Source organism: Clarias gariepinus, chromosome 21 (genome assembly GCF_024256425.1).
Source record: "Clarias gariepinus isolate MV-2021 ecotype Netherlands chromosome 21, CGAR_prim_01v2, whole genome shotgun sequence".
NCBI lineage: Eukaryota > Metazoa > Chordata > Actinopteri > Siluriformes > Clariidae > Clarias > Clarias gariepinus.
The window spans coordinates 23364259-23383869 of record NC_071120.1 but is presented as its reverse complement, the minus strand read 5'-3'; the positions used below and the strand labels follow the sequence as shown (position 1 = coordinate 23383869).

The window sequence follows — 19611 nt, the reverse complement described above, 5'->3', positions numbered from 1 at the left end:
AAACTTTAAGCAATGTTTCGAGCACCTTTCTAAATCCATGCCATAAAGTATATTAATGCAGCTCTGAAAGCAAAAACTGGGTGCAACCCAGTACTAGCAAGGTGTACCTAATGAAGTGGCTGGTTAAGTAGAAAAGATTTTGTAATCGTAGTAAAATAATTTAATAAACGAAACAATGAAAAACCAAACATGCAAAACATATATTTTTTATTATTCCTGATCATAGCTTAACAAGTGTAATACCTTTTCATTTTGTGTCTTGACAATCAGTACTTTTATTTTTGTCCCTGAGGACATCTGACTCCACTTCAGATTACTGTCAAATTGTACCATAGTTTGTAATAACCATTGAAATTTGGCCTCTGGGGCAGGGAAGGAGAGATGTTCTCTCTCTCATATATATATATATATATTTATTTATTTATTTATGTATCTATCTTAAGGCATTTTGTGAACAAAACGAAAATCACCCAGATGTCGACGGGCACGTTGACCGATTGATACACTTCACTAAAATGAAATATAAGCCGCAAGATTTAAAACAGTGAGCAGGAGAGTTGGGTTTGGTTTCCGGTACAGAGTCGCAGAAAAAGTCTGAACAAGTTCATGAGAATTTCCATAACATCCTCGTCGCGTCAAAGTTTCCTTCAGTTACTGCATTTTCACATTTTTTTAGAGGAATCCATAACAAAGGATCGTTAATATCCCTGATTTGGTGAAAAAAAAATTTATATAATGTTTTTTACTGATTCAAACTCTTCTTTTCAAAGAAGGGCTTTGTGTGTGTGTGTGTGTGTGTGTGTGTGTGTGTGTGTGTGTGTGTGTGTGTGTGTGTGTGTGTGTGTGTGTGTGTGTGTGAGAGAGAGAAAGCTTAGATTTCAGGATATCAGCTGTGCCATTGAGTTTTAGTGTATTTCTGTAATTTTAGTCTATACATTGCTACCATAAACATTCACATTTCACATACAATCCAAGCAGCGATTTCTTCTTCTTCTTCTTCTTCCCCCATTAGACAACTCTGACTGTAAAATCTAACATTTTTCACAGAGGAATCTGGCTGGCATGGCCAAATCTGAGGCACTACCTGTTTACAGGACGAACAGCAGCGGAGTTGGTGTTGCGTGATGCGTCTCTGGTTGAGCAGCGGAGGGGAGAAAAATAAATGAAAAAAGTACACTGATTTTACACCTTTCATGCGTCTTAGCTGGCATTAAAGTGTAATGCTAAGGAGAACTATTGCACTAGTGTCTGGGGCTTTCTAAACCCACTATTAAACTGTAATTAATGAAAAAATAAGATCTATATGCTTTAACACTTGCTTCATCTTTTCCTTCTACAGGCAAAGCACCCAAAGCAAGGTTATGACATCATCTGTCTCACCTATCTACTCATCGTAGCTGTTTTTTTTTTTTGGTTTTGTTTTTTTGCATTTCTTTCACAGTTGTATCTGACTTTTGGGGATTGATTTGCTGATGAGTATTTACAGTGTTTGGTTCAAATGGGAAGGAAAACTAAAATAACTCGCTGCGGGAACGAAACCGCTTGACGGTATTTCCGTGTCGCTCATTTGGCTTGGACGTTTTTTTGTACGAGCCCATAAACGAATATCAGGAAGATACAAAAGCGGAAAAAATACGGCAATTAAAGCAATACGTGTTCTAGTTAATACGATAAAGGCCAAAACACAATGTGCACACAACATAACCACCACTGCAGCGTGCTTTACACACATCTGAAGCTGAAATGTTTATCAAACAACCCAGTACATGAATAATCCACATTGAAAGAATAAATGTTTTTTTTTTCTTTCTTTTTTTTAAGGTTACAGGAAAGTGCTCTTGTTTCACACCACGGTGGTTACGAGACTCTTTACGAGCGTTTGGATCGGTTAAAGCTACAGAATGAGTATGTTTTAGGTTCAGGTTTAATGAAATCTGAGGGACTGTAAAAGTGCAGCCCCAAAAAAATAGTGATGCTATAAGCTTTACGTCCTACATGAATCTCTCTTTTTTTTTATGTTTTTTTTTTTGTTTGTTTTTGGCTGTTTTGTAATACAGTAGCGCTTTTTTAAAAAAATAGCTAAAAGAATGCAGTCCACTCTTGATAAAATAAAGAGTACTGCGAGGAGGTCAAAACATCTTTTTTTTTTCTTCTTTTAATCATTCTGTCTAGTGTTGCAAGCAAATCTACAATGGCAATCCTGCTAACTCAACCTTCCCAGCTCCTTCTCCTAGTGCATCTCGTTGTAATCCATGATGTGCAGCTCCTGCTGCCTGCGCCTCTGGATGTTGTAAGCGCGAGCCCTGTGCCGATCCACAGGGGGAGGGAGCTCGGGTTCTTCCACTTCCGGCCTCCGGGAGCCCGCAAGCTGCTCGGCAGGTTCTGAGGTCTGGTTGGGAAGCCGGAGGGCATGCTCCTCCTCAGACGAACTCTTTTTCTTCTTCAGCAGCTCTTGATTGTGCAACCCCAGGAAGCTCTTGGCTGAAGGGGAGTTGCAGGACAGGATGGAAAGGTCTTCTTCTTGACTGCCGTTAATCAGTGCGGTGGCTGGTGGGGGTCCAGGAGACAGCGGCGAGAGCTCGCCGTTCACGCATACGTGAGACGTTTCCTCTCTTTTCCCTGACTCGGAGGTTGGAGCTGAAGTGGAGGTGCTGCTGCTGCCGTTTGGCCTGAAATTAAAAATAAATGGGAATTTTACTCAAGGTTCTCAAGGATGAAACAAATCTCCTGTCTAATATCCCCCAAAAAAAGCATTGATTCAGCATTGATCTGCAGCTCAAAATGTTTGATAGTGTTAAGCAACAAAAGTCCGCTAACAATGGTTTAATCGCTTCCTTATTTTCAGTATCATTAAAATTACGGACATGTTAGAGCTAACTTTGTTAAAAGGCTCATTATATTTTACGGTTCCTTTTATTTTTAGTCCCCCTCTGCAAAATAATCGATGAACAACCGTGAAAAATACGAATGGCGTTAAAGTCAAACCAGCACTTGTGATGAAATTTCTAATGAAAAACGAATGACATTTATAAAAGAGGGAGCCAGACTTTCAGACATAAATCAAGATCTGTGCAAAATATTAAACAAATCTTGCAACGGTGTGACCCACTGGCTGCCATTTTGAACGAACACACGCGAACACAAGGAGTTCTGTTCCGGGAGCATGTTCGTAATTCCGATTTGTTCTTAAGTCCGACAAAGTCTTATACACCTTTGACACGAATATACAATGTAAAACAAACCAATCCACTTCAAAAAAAAAAAAAAAAAAATTAATCACGCCTTATGTAATTATTCTTGCTGAGAAAAAATATTTAAAATATTGTATTTAATTGTAAATATTGTTATCTGGTGCACTGCAGTGTTTATTTTTTTGTGCAATACACATGACCTACTTCCTGCAAGTAGAACTGTGATCAGTTCATATCTGATGAAATTAAATTAAAATAACACTATGGATGTCAAACAGGAAATTCAATTTCCCTTTTGGTTAACTCTAACTTATGACCCCCATCGGCGGCCATGTTAGATTTAGTTTTCCACTAAACCGTTAACTCTTAAACTCTCTCTTATCTTGTTAAAGATTTTGCACTGCTCACTTCTGGTTCTGAGGGCTGCCTGGTTCCGCTGCTCCATCTGCTGGTTTGTTGTTTGAGAGCCTGGCGAGCTCAAGCTGACTGTACAGCTCAAGCATTTCTGATTGTAGCACCTGAGTCACACGCTTTTGGGCAAGATACCTGCTCTCGGAGGCTTGCAGCTGCCCTCTGCAAGAGATGACACACCAGCATAAACAATTGGAATAAGCAGAAAGACTCATCCTGTCTTAAGGGGTACGAGAACGTTAAAACCGCTATTACAGTTACGATATCCATAATGTGAGATGGTCTGATAAGCAAGCTTGTACTTGGCCTGATTTTTGACATTTTCCAGGAGTTTCTTCTGCTCCAGGACGAGGTGCTCTTTCTTGGTGAGCTGTGTCTCCAGGTCAGTGATGCGCTGCTGGGCCGCCTCCAGCCTCTGACTCTGCTGAATGGAGCTCTGCCTTAATCGCTCAGTCTCGCGGGTGGAACACATCTGCAGCATCTTCTGCTCCTAAAGATTATACAAGTACATACAAAGCTGATTGAAAGTGCAACTATTTAATTTTTTTTTTCTCCTGTATTTATACACTGTACTGTCCCTAATTTATGTTTGCACTTTTTCCTTTCCCCACTGTGGGACGGATAAAAGTAGATCTTACTTTATGTGCAAAAAAAATAATAATAAAAAAAATAATGTACGTACAGGAACGGGGTCCGTCCTAGAGCAAAGTAATCATTATGTATGATGATCCGCTTAGAACCTTTACGCTAGCATATTTACTTTCCATTTTTCCTTAACTATGTTGCACATATTCTGTACATTTATACACACCTGGCTAAAATATATATATATATAAAAAAAAAAAAAAAGTCACACTGAATACCTGCTGTTCCATTTATTTATTTGTTTGTTTATTGGATTCATTAATTTTTTTCCCCCAATTTAGTCATGTCCAAATCCCACCTGTTATGTAGGGGGACGGCAAATCAGCAAATAGCTACCAACCAGGAAGTGCGTGGGCCAACATGTGCTTCCTTTGCAAAACCTAGATATTATTTTATTTCTGTTCAGAATTATGTTCTTTTTTTGACTCTTAGTAATATCACAACCCCGCCTCCAGAGGTTTGTACAGTGCATGGGTGCGCACCACTTCATGCGCATTTCCCTTCCTATTCTGACGAACCCAGCACTCTGGAATAGGGTGGATCTGAACTCATCAGACCACATGAACCCTTGCAATTATTCCAAAGTCCAATCTTTATACTCCCAAACAAACTGGTCACACCAGTTTATGAGTCACACGGTTAAGAGTGAACAAACCCTTCCAGATTTTATTAAATGTATTGGACAGTTCTTTAGCCAGTTCCGGGTAATTTCACAATCTCCTTAGTTGTTGTCTTTGCTTGATAAATGACAATTAGATTTTGCCTTTTGCAGGCCAAGAGTTTTCACACCCACCTGAAACAAATAACATCTTTCCCACAAACACAAGACCTGTCTTCAACATTAAACATGGATATTTAAGAAAGGCGACTGCATTAGTTAGGGTTTAACGAATTGTTGCCACCTGAAACATATTATCCAATAATTATCCAATCTAAGGCTCTATTTAATTATTAAGTATTTAAGTATATATGCGACATATATTCAATATATTTGAAGATATGTCCAGAATACAAGAATACATATATACTTTGCACAATGACAAGTTCTATCAATCCCTCTTCATGCTTAGGCAGCATGGTGGCGTTAGCACTGTGGCTTTGCACCTCCAAGGTCAAGGGTTTGATTCCGGCCTCGAGTCTGTGTACGTAGAGGTTGCATATTTCTCCTCCGGGTACTCCGGTTTCTGCCCACAATCCAAACACATGCAGATTACGATAATTGGTGTTTCCAAATTGCCCAAAGTGGGGGTGTATGTGTGTTTGTGTGCCTGTGTGGCCTGCAATGGACTGGCACCCCCATCCATGTGGTTCTTCACCTCATGCCTGAGATGGGAAGACAGAGAATGAGCGAGTGAGTTTCGCGCTTACTTTATGTGAATCTGGTCCGAGCCGCTGGACTTCCTGCACACACAGCTTATTGGCTTCGCCCAGCAGTAACAGCTGTTTGTTCAAAAAGGCCATCTGTTGCTCCAGGCTTTCACTGTTGTTGAGCTGTAAAGTGTGGCAGACAAAGTAAATACATCACTTTGCTTAAAAAAAATAAATAAATAAATTATATATACACATACTGTATACACACTACCGCTCAAAAGTTTGGGATCAGTTACAAAGTTCTTTTTTTTGTTTATTAATTTATTTCCTATATTCTACAACAATACTGAGGATTTAAAAACTATAAAATAATACATATGGAATAACAGTCAGTTGTCATTTTCAAGACACTAAGAAGGTCCGTGGAAAAGTTCTTGCAAGAACATTACAGTATTGTCAAGTGTGCTTGCAAAACCCATCAAGCACCATGATGAAACTGGATCGCATGAAGAACTTCCCAAGAAAACAAGACCAAAACTTACCCCTGCTGCAGAGTTGTTCATTTAGAGTTACCAGCCTTAGAAATCACTAATTAACAAACAGCACCTCAGATTAGAGCCCTTATGAAGGCTTCACAAATCGTGAGTAGAAGATACCTGAAAACCCTTCCATGTGGCTGAATTAAAACAATTCTGCAAAGATTAATGGGCCAAAATTCCTCCACTGCGCTGTAACAGACTCACTGCAAGTTAATCGAAAACGCTCGATTGCAGTTGTTGCTGCTAAGGGTGGCCCAACCAGTTATTAGGTTTAGGGGGCAAACATTTCTTCACACAGGGCTATGTAGTTTTCCCTTAATAATAAAAACCTTCACTAAAAAACTGCATGATGAGTTTGTGATATCTTTATATTTCTAATATTTAAAATTAGTTTCATGATCTGAGACATTAAAGTGTGGGAAAAAATAAAATAAATCAGTAAGGGGGCAAACACTTTTTCCCATCTCAATATGAACTGTTTAAAGGAGTTTGCATATTTTGGACGCCTTCAGCATATAGAAATAAATAATCAGGAACGACAATGGAGTGACCTCAAATTTCTGAGCGGTAGTGTATAGCCGATGTCAATCCAGATGTTCGTCTCACCTTGATTGACAGCTGGCTGAGCAGGTGTCCTGTATTGCACACTTTGTTATTGGCTCTCTGTAGCTCCGCCTCTATCTTACCCATCCTCTTCTTACTTTCCTGCAAGTCGCTCTGTCAAGAAACATTACATTTTTTATTAAATTTTTTTTTTAAGTCTAAACATTCTCAAATCCAATCTACATGATTCCATCGTCTTACTTTCCTGTCGTGACCGTACTGACCTGCAGCTCCTGAGTCTTAGTGCAGTATTCATTCCTCTCGTGCTGGATGGCCTGGAGCTGCCTGTGGAGTTGCTGCACCTGCGCCTGTCCTTCCTGCTGCAGGCGCTTGGAGCGCTCCTGCTCTTCCTGCAGACTCGCACGCAGAGTCTGAATCTCCACCTCCTGCAGCCGCAGCTGGGCCTTCTGCAACATCATGCACACACAAACTCTTTAATTTAACAGCACGAGGAGGGAGATCCAATCAGACAAAAACAAACATGCTTAAAAACCTTTCCAGTCAAATAGTTAATCATTTATTTCAGCCATAAACACTTCTTTGTTTTAAATGTGTGCAACACTGCCGTCTTTCACCATGGAGTTGTTCTGCTCCTCCAGTGCAGTGGCGTTGATGACACGGCGGAGTAGGCGGCGGTTGCGCAGCGCGTGCTGCTCTCTTTTGTGCCGCTCGTATAGCAGATGGTTGTGCAGGAGCAGCAGCTGACTGCGCAACAGTGCCAGCTCATCAGGGGCTCCAGAGCCTACATGTAAAAAAAAAAAACAATAAATAAAAAAAAACACTACCACCATCAACCCATCGTCAATATAATAAAACACTTCTTTAACAGTCTAGTAACTGTTCTACATTGGGGGGGGTCACAATGTGCATTAAGGAAATACGTGATGGAACACCAAAGATCCCGATCTAAAACACCCATTGGGTCAGAACACTGGGTCCAACAGCTTTGGATCACAACCACTAATGGGCATTATGCATCAAGTACACTATAACTGTTTACTAGAGCACTTCAGTAGCTTGTAGCCCTTAAAGCATTTGAGTCATTGTTTGTTTGTTTTTTTATGAACATATATAGGGCTCAGGATTGTACAGTATAGGAGTGATGTATCTTTTTTTCTTCAGCACAAAATAGGCAATATAATAAACTAAATTTTAGTTCATTTTAACTTCCTTCTCTAAACATGACTAAGGGAAAATTGTGGAACCGGGTCACTTAGGCCAATAAATAGCACAAATACACAAAATCACACATTTCCATGTTTGTTTATGGTTTCTATGACCAAAAAAAAAAGTAATAATAATAATAATAATAATAAGCTAATTCTCTGAGTTCAACATTGTTGCTACTTCATCCACATAATGTAGTAATGGTTAAAATTTACACGTTATAAAAGTAATAGCCCTTAAAGCTCAAAGCATTTGAGTCATTACTTGTTTTTATTTTTTATTATTTTTTTTTTTTTTATATATATAAACATATAGGGCTTAGGATTGTAAAGTATAGAAGTGATGTATCTTTTTTTTCAGCACAAAGTAGGCAATATAATAAACTAAATTCTAATAAATTTTAACCAACTTCCCTAAACATGACTAAGGGAAGATTGTGAAACCAGGTCACATAGACCAAGAAATAGCACAAATACACAAAATCACACGTTTGTTTGTTTATGGTTTCTATGACCAATTTTTTTTTATAAAAAATAAATAAATAAATAATAATAATAATAAGCTAATTCTACATTGTTGCTACTTCATTCACATAACGTAGTAGTGGTAAAAATTTACATGCTATAAAAGTAATGATAACTTTTGTCCTACCCGTTATCTAAAAAAACAAAAAAACAATAAATACACAGTTTGAAATCTGAAGCCTCCCTGTTAACAACCCCCCCCCCCCCCCCCCAAAAAAAAGGCTTCTGTGTAAGCATATATATTTATTTATTTAAATTATTTTTATAATTATCATTGACCTATGCTGAGTTGCCAGCATGTATCTGTGCCGCTTGGGTTTTAAACATCACCACACTTGATAATGAGGTTGCAGGAAACAGACAGTTTAGCCTACTTTGGAGCTCTACAGGTTAGATATTTTGTTTATTTAATACGAATTTCTGGGTGAAAACGTTTTAGTTTATAGTGAAACTTTATGTTAACGATATAAATGTTCACTGAGATTCTTATTTTAAATGAATTTATACTTGAGTAGTCTTATCAGACATACTTAAAATTGATAAATCGATTTTGAATGCAAAATAATATGGATGGAATTGTAACTGGAGCAGATAGTTTTTATCATTTAATATTCAGTGCGTGGGCAAAAACAAAAAAGTTTTTACAATCTCCTTACTTGTTTTCTTTGCTTGAAGCAGCCCAATAATTCTATATGATATGCAACATTGCTTAATTTTTCGTCTAAAGTTTATCTAAAATTACTCCTAACAATTATATATTAACAGATTACAGCACAATTTATATTTACATTAACTGTACTATATAAAATAAAAAAGGCAATGTAAAATGATGGGGGGAAAAATATATGGATTCATTATAAAGGAAAAGATAATTACGGATAAAAAGGAAATGAATACAGACAGACAGTCAGGAAAGGATTCAAATGACAAGTTGGAGGACAGATCTTCAGAATAGTTTCAATTTGTATATTGTCATACTGTATACCTTTTCCTTTAGTGCTATGATGTTTACCTCCACTGTGTGGCTCAGCCGAGAGGTTTGACGATGAAAGAGAACTGAAAGACATAAAGTACACATACTTTAGCGATTCATCGTATATTAACATTATTATAAACTGATGGACCTGGATTCATCATTCTGGACTCTATTTACCTATTCAACACTTTTTCATGAAGGTCGTGACCTTGCTGAATGAGACGATCCAGCACTTCCAGAGGGGACGTGGCAGACAGATCCCCCACCTCCACCTCCTCTCTGGCAGACTTCTGCTGAGACTCACTGGTCTTCCTCTCCACAAACAGAGAGGCCAGCTTGGGCAAGGCCAGGTCGAAGAGATGCTCGTAGGGAAACGAGCCCTTAAACAGCTCAAAAGAGGTGTCTTCTGCTGCGGATGGGCTCAAGGAGTTGTCGATGGGAGTGAAACAGGGCCACATGCTCATGGAAGGCTGCTGATCCCCTCCTTTTGTGGTGTTTACCATCCTGTCTGGGGTGGATGCCAGATTAATAGGCAGGGGATTAATGCTGGGGTTTAAGGGGAAGGGGGGTTCAGTGGTGCAGGAGAGGGACGAGTCCAGAGCTGGATTTGAGAGCGAGTGGGATTTGCCCTGGGTTAGTGTCAGCAATTCTGCAGTGATGGAATCTGGTAAAAGATGAATAATATATTATTATTATTATTATTATTATTATTAGGCCAAGAAGTGCAAAACAAAATAGCAAATCTGGAAACAAAATAAATGAGAACTCGACTACAACTCAGTCAAACCATAAAAGATATGCCAATAGTTTGCAAATGAAATTCTCATTGCTGATTGGACGAGACATGCGTCACTCAAGACACACAAGTAGTACACTGCAACCTCACAGCATTTTAATGTCTCATTAAATTTAAACAAAATATCCTCAAATAAAATCAATCAACATTTATTTATATAGCACCTTATAGTAAACAAAAGTGCTTCACAGCATTTAAATTCGTAAAAAAAAAAAAAAAAGCATAAAAATTGTTTTAAAAAGACAAACAAAAAAAATTATATTTAAAGAAATTCTAAAAAAAGTGCAATTTACACTTTGCTTTAAATAAGGCAATAAAAGATAAAAAGTACAAACTAATACAACAAAATTATAAAATCATTAAACAATCAGCGCTAACAATCAACAAACAAAATTGATTGGACGAGACATCAGTCTTTTAAAATATACAGGACATACTGCAGCCTCAGTACTTCTTGTACATCTTGAGTGACAGATGCGAATTAGAATTAGCGACAAGAATTTTATTCACAAACTATACCCACCCCTTTTCTGGTTTGTCAGAGTTGTCGTTGTATTTTTTCATTTGGTATTTTGTTTCTGGGTATGTCGTTGCGTTTTCTGATTTATTTTGTTTTGGGATCTCTCGATTTTGTTATCTTCTTTTTGCATTGTTCATTTTGCTTGCCACTCTCGGCCACTATAATTATCATCATTACAAAACATTTTTTCTGATTTCACACGCTGCTTGAAAAAAACGGTACTGATTCTTAAAGCGATCCTAAAACAAGAGCTTTAAAGATCGATCATCGATGGCAAAAAGTGATAAGTAACATGATCAGAGTGGACTGGCAGGTCCGCATGCTCCCATAGCAATTTTTAACAAGAATCAACGTTCCTGAGGCAACACTCAGGAAACACTAATAAACTACTTGCTGTTTCACATAATACATGTGTTAGAATATGATTAAAAGTAACAATTCTATTCGACTAAAAACAAAAATCAAGCCGTGTCTCTATTTAAACACGCACCTTCCTCTTTCTCTCTTTCCGTCCTCTTCACAAAATCGGAGAGCTCATTCAATGAAAAAGGACTAAGATCGTCACCTGTGCCTAAAAAAAACCATCAGTGTCATTTATATCAATATTTTATATGAATCAATATTCTATAACTTCATGTCACCTCAAGAGAAATCCATTACTAGAATGAACATCACGAGGATCAACTGAAAAAAATAGCATTCTCACCTTTGCCATTGATAGCTGCTGGGTTTCCATTTTTAGTCTCCAGATTTGTCTGCGCAAATTCAGGCAGTTCAGGGATTTTCAAAAGATGCATTGTAGTTATTTCTACAAAATTTATTTTATTATTATATTTGTTATACCTTAGAAAGCGAAAGAGTAACGCTGGTGGCTTGGGCAGTTTGCTCGAGTTCTCCCAAGAGCAACGGGAGAGGGGATGACCCTGAGGGCGTGGAGGCGGACGGAGTCCATTTCCCATCCACTGTCAAATACATGTTAGTGTAAAACTCATTTAAATATCACATCTATACTGATCACAAAGCAGCTCATCACCTTCCTGACCTGGTGTGCTCGGGACCCGCGCTGAGACGCTGGAGGCACTGTGTGAGACATCAGAGACGGTGGTGGGGGACATTCCTCTGGAGTTGGGAGGGGTGCTCATCCCACACACAGACGAAGGGCTCCACATGGCCTCCTTCATTCCTGAGGACATCACCTCAGAACCCTGTCATAGAAAAAAAAAAAAGGATTGTATGGTTTTAAGTAGCATCATCTTGCGAGTTGGTCATATAATGTGTTACTTAAAACCTGAGTAGTTTTACAGAAGGAAACTGTTATCCTGAACACGTGGGAAGTGAGAATCTTACAATCTAAAGTGGATGACAACCAAGTACATCATGTAGCAGGTGTTTGAAATCAAAAGCGAATTTGGAATGAAAACAGTTTTGAAAGTGAGAGAGAAAGAAAGGGACAGTGAAAGAGACTTAACTATGACTTAAAGGATATAGTGAGCTTATACAAGCTCTCAGGACTTTCATTAAACTTAATCTGAAATTAAATACTTTTCTACTTTTTCCTCAAAAAGAAATATAAATGGAAGACATTCACTTGAGTATTATTTTACCTGGGACAACTTTACTATTACTCATGTACAGGATTTGTGTATTTTGTCCACCACGCACACTAAAAATCATTTTATAAACCAGAATACAAATAGTTCCTGACTTACGAACGAGTTTCATTCCAGGAGCACGTTCTTAAGTCCGATTTGTTCTTAAGTCCAAGAAAGTGAGTCTTGTACTCCTTTGACACAAATATACAATGTAAAGCATACCAATCCACAGGACTAAATCTCTGTCCCCTTTCCCCACACAGAAACCTAACTGAGCCTAAGGACATGAATTCACACACAGATGTGAATTGTCGTCACATTGAAATGTAACAATGTTGTCCACTGCGCGTTTAAATCACGAGGGGAATCCCGGATGCCAAATTTGTCTCAGAGCTGTTTTTCCAGTGTATTGGACTGTGAACTTAAACTCGTTTTGTTAAGGATTTTCCGAAATTAGGATTATTTATCAACGGGACAGCTTTACAGGACATTTTCTATCATCGTGCTTCCAGACTGATTTATTGAATCCAGTGAGGCCGTGACTTATTTCAATAGGCACACACATACAATATACCGGACTTAAGACATTTTATACATTTACACTGGAAATATTGTATATAATTGTAAATATTGGTAGTTGGTGCACTGCAGTGTCTATTTTCTCGAACGTTCGTAAGTCGGGGAGTATCTGTACATTTCAAAATTCCAAAAGTACAATGAGTACATTTTCTGCAATGGAACTTGGGAAACCTTTTTATTCTTTGTATTTCAATGTAATTTTAGGTGTGAATTTATGTAGATCAAGTTTAGCTTGAGTACAAGTACTTTTAACAGCAGTGTCATTGATAACTAAACATTCTCTTTCCTTTTCCTGTCCATTCGTTAGTGCAAGTGCTGTGGCAGACGATAAATTACCGGTAGCCTGGGGGTCTTTGGGCTGAGGCCTGGGTGCTGACTGACTGTCAGATGGGGTAGAGAAAGGGAAAGGGACTGCCGCACTGTGGCCATTGAACTGAAAGGTGAACTTCCTGCAACGACACACAAAAAACAGCCATTGTAACCATGTAATTATTATACAATTTAGTCATGTCCAATTCCTCCCCGTTACTAGGGGGCACCCACATTTTTAAGGCGAATACTATCACTCAGTCGGGAGGGCCGAAGACTATCACGTGTTTCCTCCAAACCCCGTGACGGCAGCCGACTGCATCTTTTCGAACTGCTCGCTCACACCGATGGGGCAGCGTAACACACTCGAAGGACAGTGCTATCCGCTCCATACGCTTCAGTGAGCTCACAGACGCCCCTGATTGGTTGTAAAGCCTTAATTAATGTGAGAGCACCAAGTACCCTTTATCCCTCCCCGTTAAGAGAGCTCGGGCAATTAGCTCTCTCTAGGCTTCGGCTGCGAAGGCTTACAGCATCACCCGAGAAATTAAACTCGATTTGAGCACTTTACCACTGCACCACTCGGAGGCCACAAGTATTTTTTTTTTCACCAGAAATGAAAATGTACTGATGTAGCAAGGAGTGCCTCCTAACCGTGGGTGCTGAGATCTGAGCAGGACCTGCTGCTGTCGATGAGGCGCTGTGGCACATGGTCAGGCAGGGACGAGTAGCCCTCCTCACAAGAGGCTTCCTTAGGGTCCAGGGACACTTTGGCACATTCAATCACAATGTCATGGGTCTCAAACCTTTTCCACCTGAAATAAAGGAACAAGGAACAGGGTTTGTAACGTGGCCGATTAACATGCTGACTAATATATGGTTATGAGATATGTTCATAGTTTAGTTAATCGGGGTTCACCTTATCGGATCCAGTTCGTAGTCTTTGGTTCCTGTAACAAGCTCTGGATGTATCCGAACGTGTTCAAGCATCGGCTGATGGAAACAGAAGTGAGCTGTGTTTAAAATGAAGCATGAAAACATATTTGAAAACAACACTTAAGCAGCACACATACTTTAACTACTTCTTCAAAAGTGTCAACGTTCTCCTTCATGCTGTAGTGGGCGCGCAGGTAGGACACGAAGTTGCAGGGGTACATGCCGTAGAGGCGATGAAAGAACGAGTACACGCTGGCATGCAGGTGAACTGCATACGCTCCCTGAGCATGGCCTAGAGGATGGACACACACACACACACACACAAAAATGATAGTGAAATAATGTTACACAATGTTGTTAAAATTAGCAAATTTGGCTTTTGGCTGTCTCCGAATTAAGTAAACAACCCTGAATCCTGTCGAACATGTTCAAGATTCAAGAATTTTATTTGTCACATACATGATTGTACAAGTACAACAGTAGTGAAAAGCAATTGTGCCAAACTCCTGACGGAGTCTTTTTTTTTTTTATTTACTAATAATAAAAAGAATGTACAAGAACTTGTACAAGATAAAAGTAAGAAAAAAGACTCTTTAGGTTAATCCAAGTCTTTAGTTAAATAATGAATTTAAAACACCATCTGCAGTTTTGCAATTTTATTTAAAATCTTGCAATCTGCAGAAATCGAAACTTGATACAGTTAAGGCAACATTTGCTTTAACTATAACATTAAATTCTTCCTACATTGTAAAGGCAACCAAAATATGCAACTCTAAATGAACGTCTCAAATGAGAAAAAACAATTCGGTCAAACCAGAAAAGGTAGGTATAGTTGGAGAATAAAATTCTTATTGCTGATTTAAATGTCCATGAGGCTGCAGTACTTCCTGTATATTTTAAGTGACAGATGTGTCGTCCAATCAGCGTTCATATCTTAAAATAACAACTGACTGTTGCTGCTGTTGTTATTTAATTACTTAAGAACATTTTTTATTTCATAGTTTTAAAAAAAACATCCAGTATTGTTATAGAAAGTAGAAAATAAATTTAAATTTGTGACGGGTACTACATAGACAACCACTATCATATTTACAGATAAACATAGCATACTACAGATAAATAAGTCACATGTTACAAATAAGTGCACATTATTATTAAAAAGTATAATCACACCTGGGTTTCTTTGATTCCAAGCTGCAAGTCGTCCGAAGATGTCAAAAAATTCAAACAGGAGCTGTTTGCTGGTCTGTTGTATCATGGGCAGCAGGATGACTAACACCAACACTCCGGTTATAAGAACCACAACATCTGACTCAGTCTGTTGATGTAAAAACACAAAGAGGAAAGAGGAAAAAAAAAAAAGATTATGAAGCAACGTAGCTAAGAACAAACATGATTCAAGTCAAATACCAAGATTTTTTTTTTTACTTATTATTGGTTGTTTACATGGTCAGGTCTTCACACCATTAAAAATTAAGCTCTACATCTTGGAAAGAGTGCTGAGATATCACTGTGTTATCACACAGTACCTTCAGGCATTTGAGTAGTGAAGTGAGCAGAGGGAAGCGAGTGATCTTGTGGATCCACGGCGGCTGCTTGCGAACAACATGACCGAGCAGGGTGAGGGTCAGGAGCCTGCTGCTCGGCTTGGCCATGCACTCATTCATCTTGTCTAAAAGGTGCTTCAGGGAGAAAATACACACACATGTAAACAAATGATTAATTCAAGAACTTGTCTTTACACGGTGTCAAGATGTAGTTTTTTTTTTTTGGTTTTGTTTGTTTTTCTATCCGCACCTTGTCGTGAGGCTCCCTGATGGAGGACAGGAGGTCCACAGCCTGAGGAGAGCTGGTGTCCAGATAATAATCCACAAGGCCATTAAGAAGCACTGAGCCTTTATCTAAAGTAACCATTAAAAAATAAGACAATATGCAACTCAGCTTACATTTAACTACTACAGTATACATTCAACTTCTACATTATAAGTTGGTAATGATATAACAGCAAGCCTCATAACAAACAAGGGGCGTTCGAGTCGAACCCAAGAATCCAAGTACTACTGAAACACTGGGATAATGGGACAAGTGCATTGGTGTAGCCGGAGATTATATAGAGAAATAAAGGGATTTTTTTTTTACTCTCATAACTGTGTTCTGTCCCGGTTTGACTTGAACGCCCCTTGTTTGTTATAAGGCTTGCTGTTATATCATTACCAGCTCTTAATGTAGAAGTAATATTATAACACGTTTTTATAGAAGATATTACAATATATTTTTTCTTCCTAGAACAGGTGCAAAAAACTATGCTTTTATTATATTCATTTTTATAATATTAATATATCAATTAATAAATTGAACATTTATAAACAGCTCATCCTTTAATGCCAAGCACAGCTTTTCACCACTTCTACAGCTTCAGTGCAAAACGATCACCATGGTACCATAGCTAAGCCTTTATTCGGGTAACACAATATGTATGGCATTAAATGCTTCACAAAACTGTATTACAGAGTTATTCGAGGCATCCAGAGATACACGACCGCTCAAAAGTTTGGGATCACTTGCAATTTTCTTTGTTTTTGTTTAGTGATTTATTTTCTACATTCTACAACAATACTAGGGATTTCTATGGAAAACTATAGAATAACACATATGGAATTGGGTAATTATGTAACAACAACTACAATAGTCAGTTGTTATTTTAAGATATAAGGGTCAGCTGTGGGGGAACAGTTTTTGCAAGAACCCATCAAGCACCATGATGAAACGGGCTCTCATGAAGACCTTCCCAGGAGAGCAAGACCAAAAGTTACCTCTGAGGCAGAGGAGAAGTTCATTTAGAATCACCAGCCTCAGAAATCACTAATTAACAACCAGCACATCAGGTTAGAGATGTTATGAAGCCTATACAGATCATAAGTAGGAGACACATCTCAATATCGACTATTCAAAAGAGATTATTGTAGATTTTGGACGCCTTTACAATTGTTTTACAATGTAGTAAGAAATAAAAATCAGGAACGACGTCTCATGGAGTTAGAAGGCGTCTCAAAAGTTTTGAGTGGTAATGTGCAGTATATTATTCCTATCTTTGGAAGCTTTTCTTATGTGACTAAACCTTCAGAAAGATGACCTATATAATAGGTGTGTCTGACAACATGGCTGGTTTTTTATACGCACACACACACGGGGTCCCAAAAGTCTCCGTACATATAAGGAAATTAACAAGCAAAATATTTTTTAAAAAAATATTCAAACCTAGTTTATATTAGTGTACAGCATTATTTCCAGATAGCCTTTAGTGGAATTGGTGCCTTAGTGGTAGGTTTCCCGCCTGCCATGTGGAAGACTGGGGGTTTAGCTCCCATCCAACGTGTAAACCCCAGCCACTGCATGCAGTGCTGTTGCCATGTGTGGATCAAACTGGCCGGTTCGGATCGGATCAGCCGAAAGACAAGATGGTCTGTAAATATGTTTGGGGGTTTTTTAAATAGAAGAACGGAATAAAACCTTCTCAAGTCCATGGTGCATTAGAAAAAGATACAGCATGAAAATAATTTAAGAGAACGCATTAAAGTGCATCTATTGTACAGTACACGCATAACACCAGATGTGTTTAACACGAGTCTGTCATGATTGACAGAGACAACTCCATATGCGTGTGTGAGTGTTTTTAGAAAGGAATGGCACTCACGCACAAAAAGTTGTGTTATTTTTCCCCTACATATACACAGACTTCTGGGACAATCCCCATGTGGTATGGGATAACCTAAGAGTACCGTACTTGATCTAACCCATGTGTGAAGAAACAAGCACGTGCACGGTAAGATTTCACAGCATGACGTGAAGCTGACGAACCTGCGCTGAGGCTCTCCTGTAGGACGCTCCTGACCTGCTCCAGCTGGTGCAGATCCGTGGACTCCAGAAGCGGGAGGAGGTCGAAGACATTGGGCTGGTCCTTGGCCATGTTTGTGCAAGACAGATGGCAGGACTACAGGCTTTGTGTGTGTGTGTGTGTGAGAATCACAGTGGATCCTAGGTCAGCATGGAGGGCCTGGGGGATTTAAAAAACAATAATAATAAATGAATAAATAATAATAATAAATGTTGCTTAAGAGTTGTTTGTGCATACATTAGTGTGGAGATTAACACTGGATGAGTTTAATGTGTTGATGACATGCAGCACTGCACTAAATACACACTGTATGGAGCTAAGCTCGAGTTGTTGTTTGTTTTAATGCAGTATGTTTGTGTTTACTGCACCTACACCACTTTACATAATCTAATAAGACTGAGACACACATCACTACATTACAAATTGTGTTAAAAAAAATACCCAGGCTGCCTAAGAATCCACTAAAACAACTGACTGACTTCAACATCCCAGCTAAAAATCTTCCAACGTTGTTAGCTTAGCTGGCTAACCCAACCTGAAAACACCTCGCTTAGCTCGGGCTAACAGCGATGACACGCGCCCAGCTCGGCCACTTTCAGCAACCTAAAATGTCTCGAGCACCAACACGCCGCGTCACAACCCGTCGCCTCGTTTTGGACACTTTATTTTATTACCTTTTAGTCAGCCTGGACCTTACACGTCGCCGCCATCTTGGACGCCTCACGACCCCCAGCGCGCGCCGCTCCGTCCGCGCGCGCAGCAAAAAAAGAAAAGCCCAAAAAAAAAATAGGTCTATATTTAAAAGAAAGTAGTCCCGATCGGCGATTTCGTGACAGTCCGAGCGCAAGTGCAGCGATTTATATGCACCCAAAGGCCACGCACAACGGAGTTTCGCAGCTTTACACGGCCGCAGCGTGCACGAGCTGCAGTTTACAAGCTGTTTAAGTGAAAAAGCTGAAGGAGAGAACAGAGCGGAGTGCGGCGTGACAGGAGCTGAGCGCGCATGCGCAGTTTTAAAAACAAATGACGTCACTCATGTTGATCTAGCACCTGCAGGCTTCGTTAGGTGGCTGGTAATCATGACATGTTCTAATAATGATAATAACAATAATAGACATGTACTTATAGTCCCACTCAGGGCTCATATATATAGGAAAAAAAGTACAGTATTTGGTCAAACCTGATAATTATTGAATTTAAATGTTTTAGTCAGTCCCCTCATCACAACCAAGGGCAAACTTATTGCTTCAGCATACAAAAACATCTTGGACAATGCTAAACTTCCACCTTGTGGCAACAGTTTGTACAAGTTCCTTTTCTATTCCAACATGACCATGCCCCAGTGCACTGAGCAACGACTATGGTTGATGAGACTTGGTTTGATGAGTTCGGTGTGAAGGAACTGGACTGGCCCTAATGCGCAGCCCTGACCTCAACCACATCAAGCACATTTGGGATAAACTGGAACAGAAATAAATGGTAATCACCACTGGCCTCCACGGCCCCTGGTTGGAATACATAGGTTCCCAGATGGATGAAAGGAATAATTGAAATGAAGTTTAATGCAGTGCAGTTATAGTAATTGTGCAAAGAACAGCATAAAGGTGACCCTGAATG

The 19611-nt window shown here is 39.1% G+C and overlaps 1 protein-coding gene across 3 annotated transcripts; it reads right to left on the bottom strand.

The window, feature by feature from the left end:
• Positions 1 to 190: 190 nt before the first annotated feature.
• tsc1a (TSC complex subunit 1a) lies at positions 191 to 18941 on the bottom strand. 3 transcript variants are annotated; one of them, XM_053480979.1, is made up of 22 exons: positions 18669 to 18941; positions 17958 to 18153; positions 15897 to 16000; positions 15629 to 15781; positions 15273 to 15417; positions 14237 to 14391; positions 14083 to 14156; positions 13818 to 13978; positions 13191 to 13303; positions 11717 to 11888; positions 11527 to 11645; positions 11390 to 11438; positions 11174 to 11254; positions 9545 to 10031; positions 9404 to 9447; positions 7276 to 7442; positions 6925 to 7107; positions 6704 to 6814; positions 5616 to 5738; positions 3905 to 4092; positions 3600 to 3764; positions 191 to 2669 (listed from the first exon to the last, which is right to left on the bottom strand). In XM_053480979.1, the coding sequence occupies exons 2-22, from the start codon at positions 18064 to 18066 to the stop codon at positions 2231 to 2233; spliced, it is 3342 nt and encodes a 1113-aa protein (XP_053336954.1). In that variant the 5' UTR covers positions 18067 to 18153; positions 18669 to 18941; the 3' UTR covers positions 191 to 2230. The 3 variants fall into 3 exon arrangements, with proteins under 3 accessions (XP_053336954.1, XP_053336952.1, XP_053336953.1); XM_053480977.1 differs by having other exon boundaries at positions 9377 to 9447; positions 18669 to 18940; XM_053480978.1 differs by having other exon boundaries at positions 9377 to 9447; positions 11726 to 11888; positions 18669 to 18940.
• Positions 18942 to 19611: the final 670 nt, after the last annotated feature.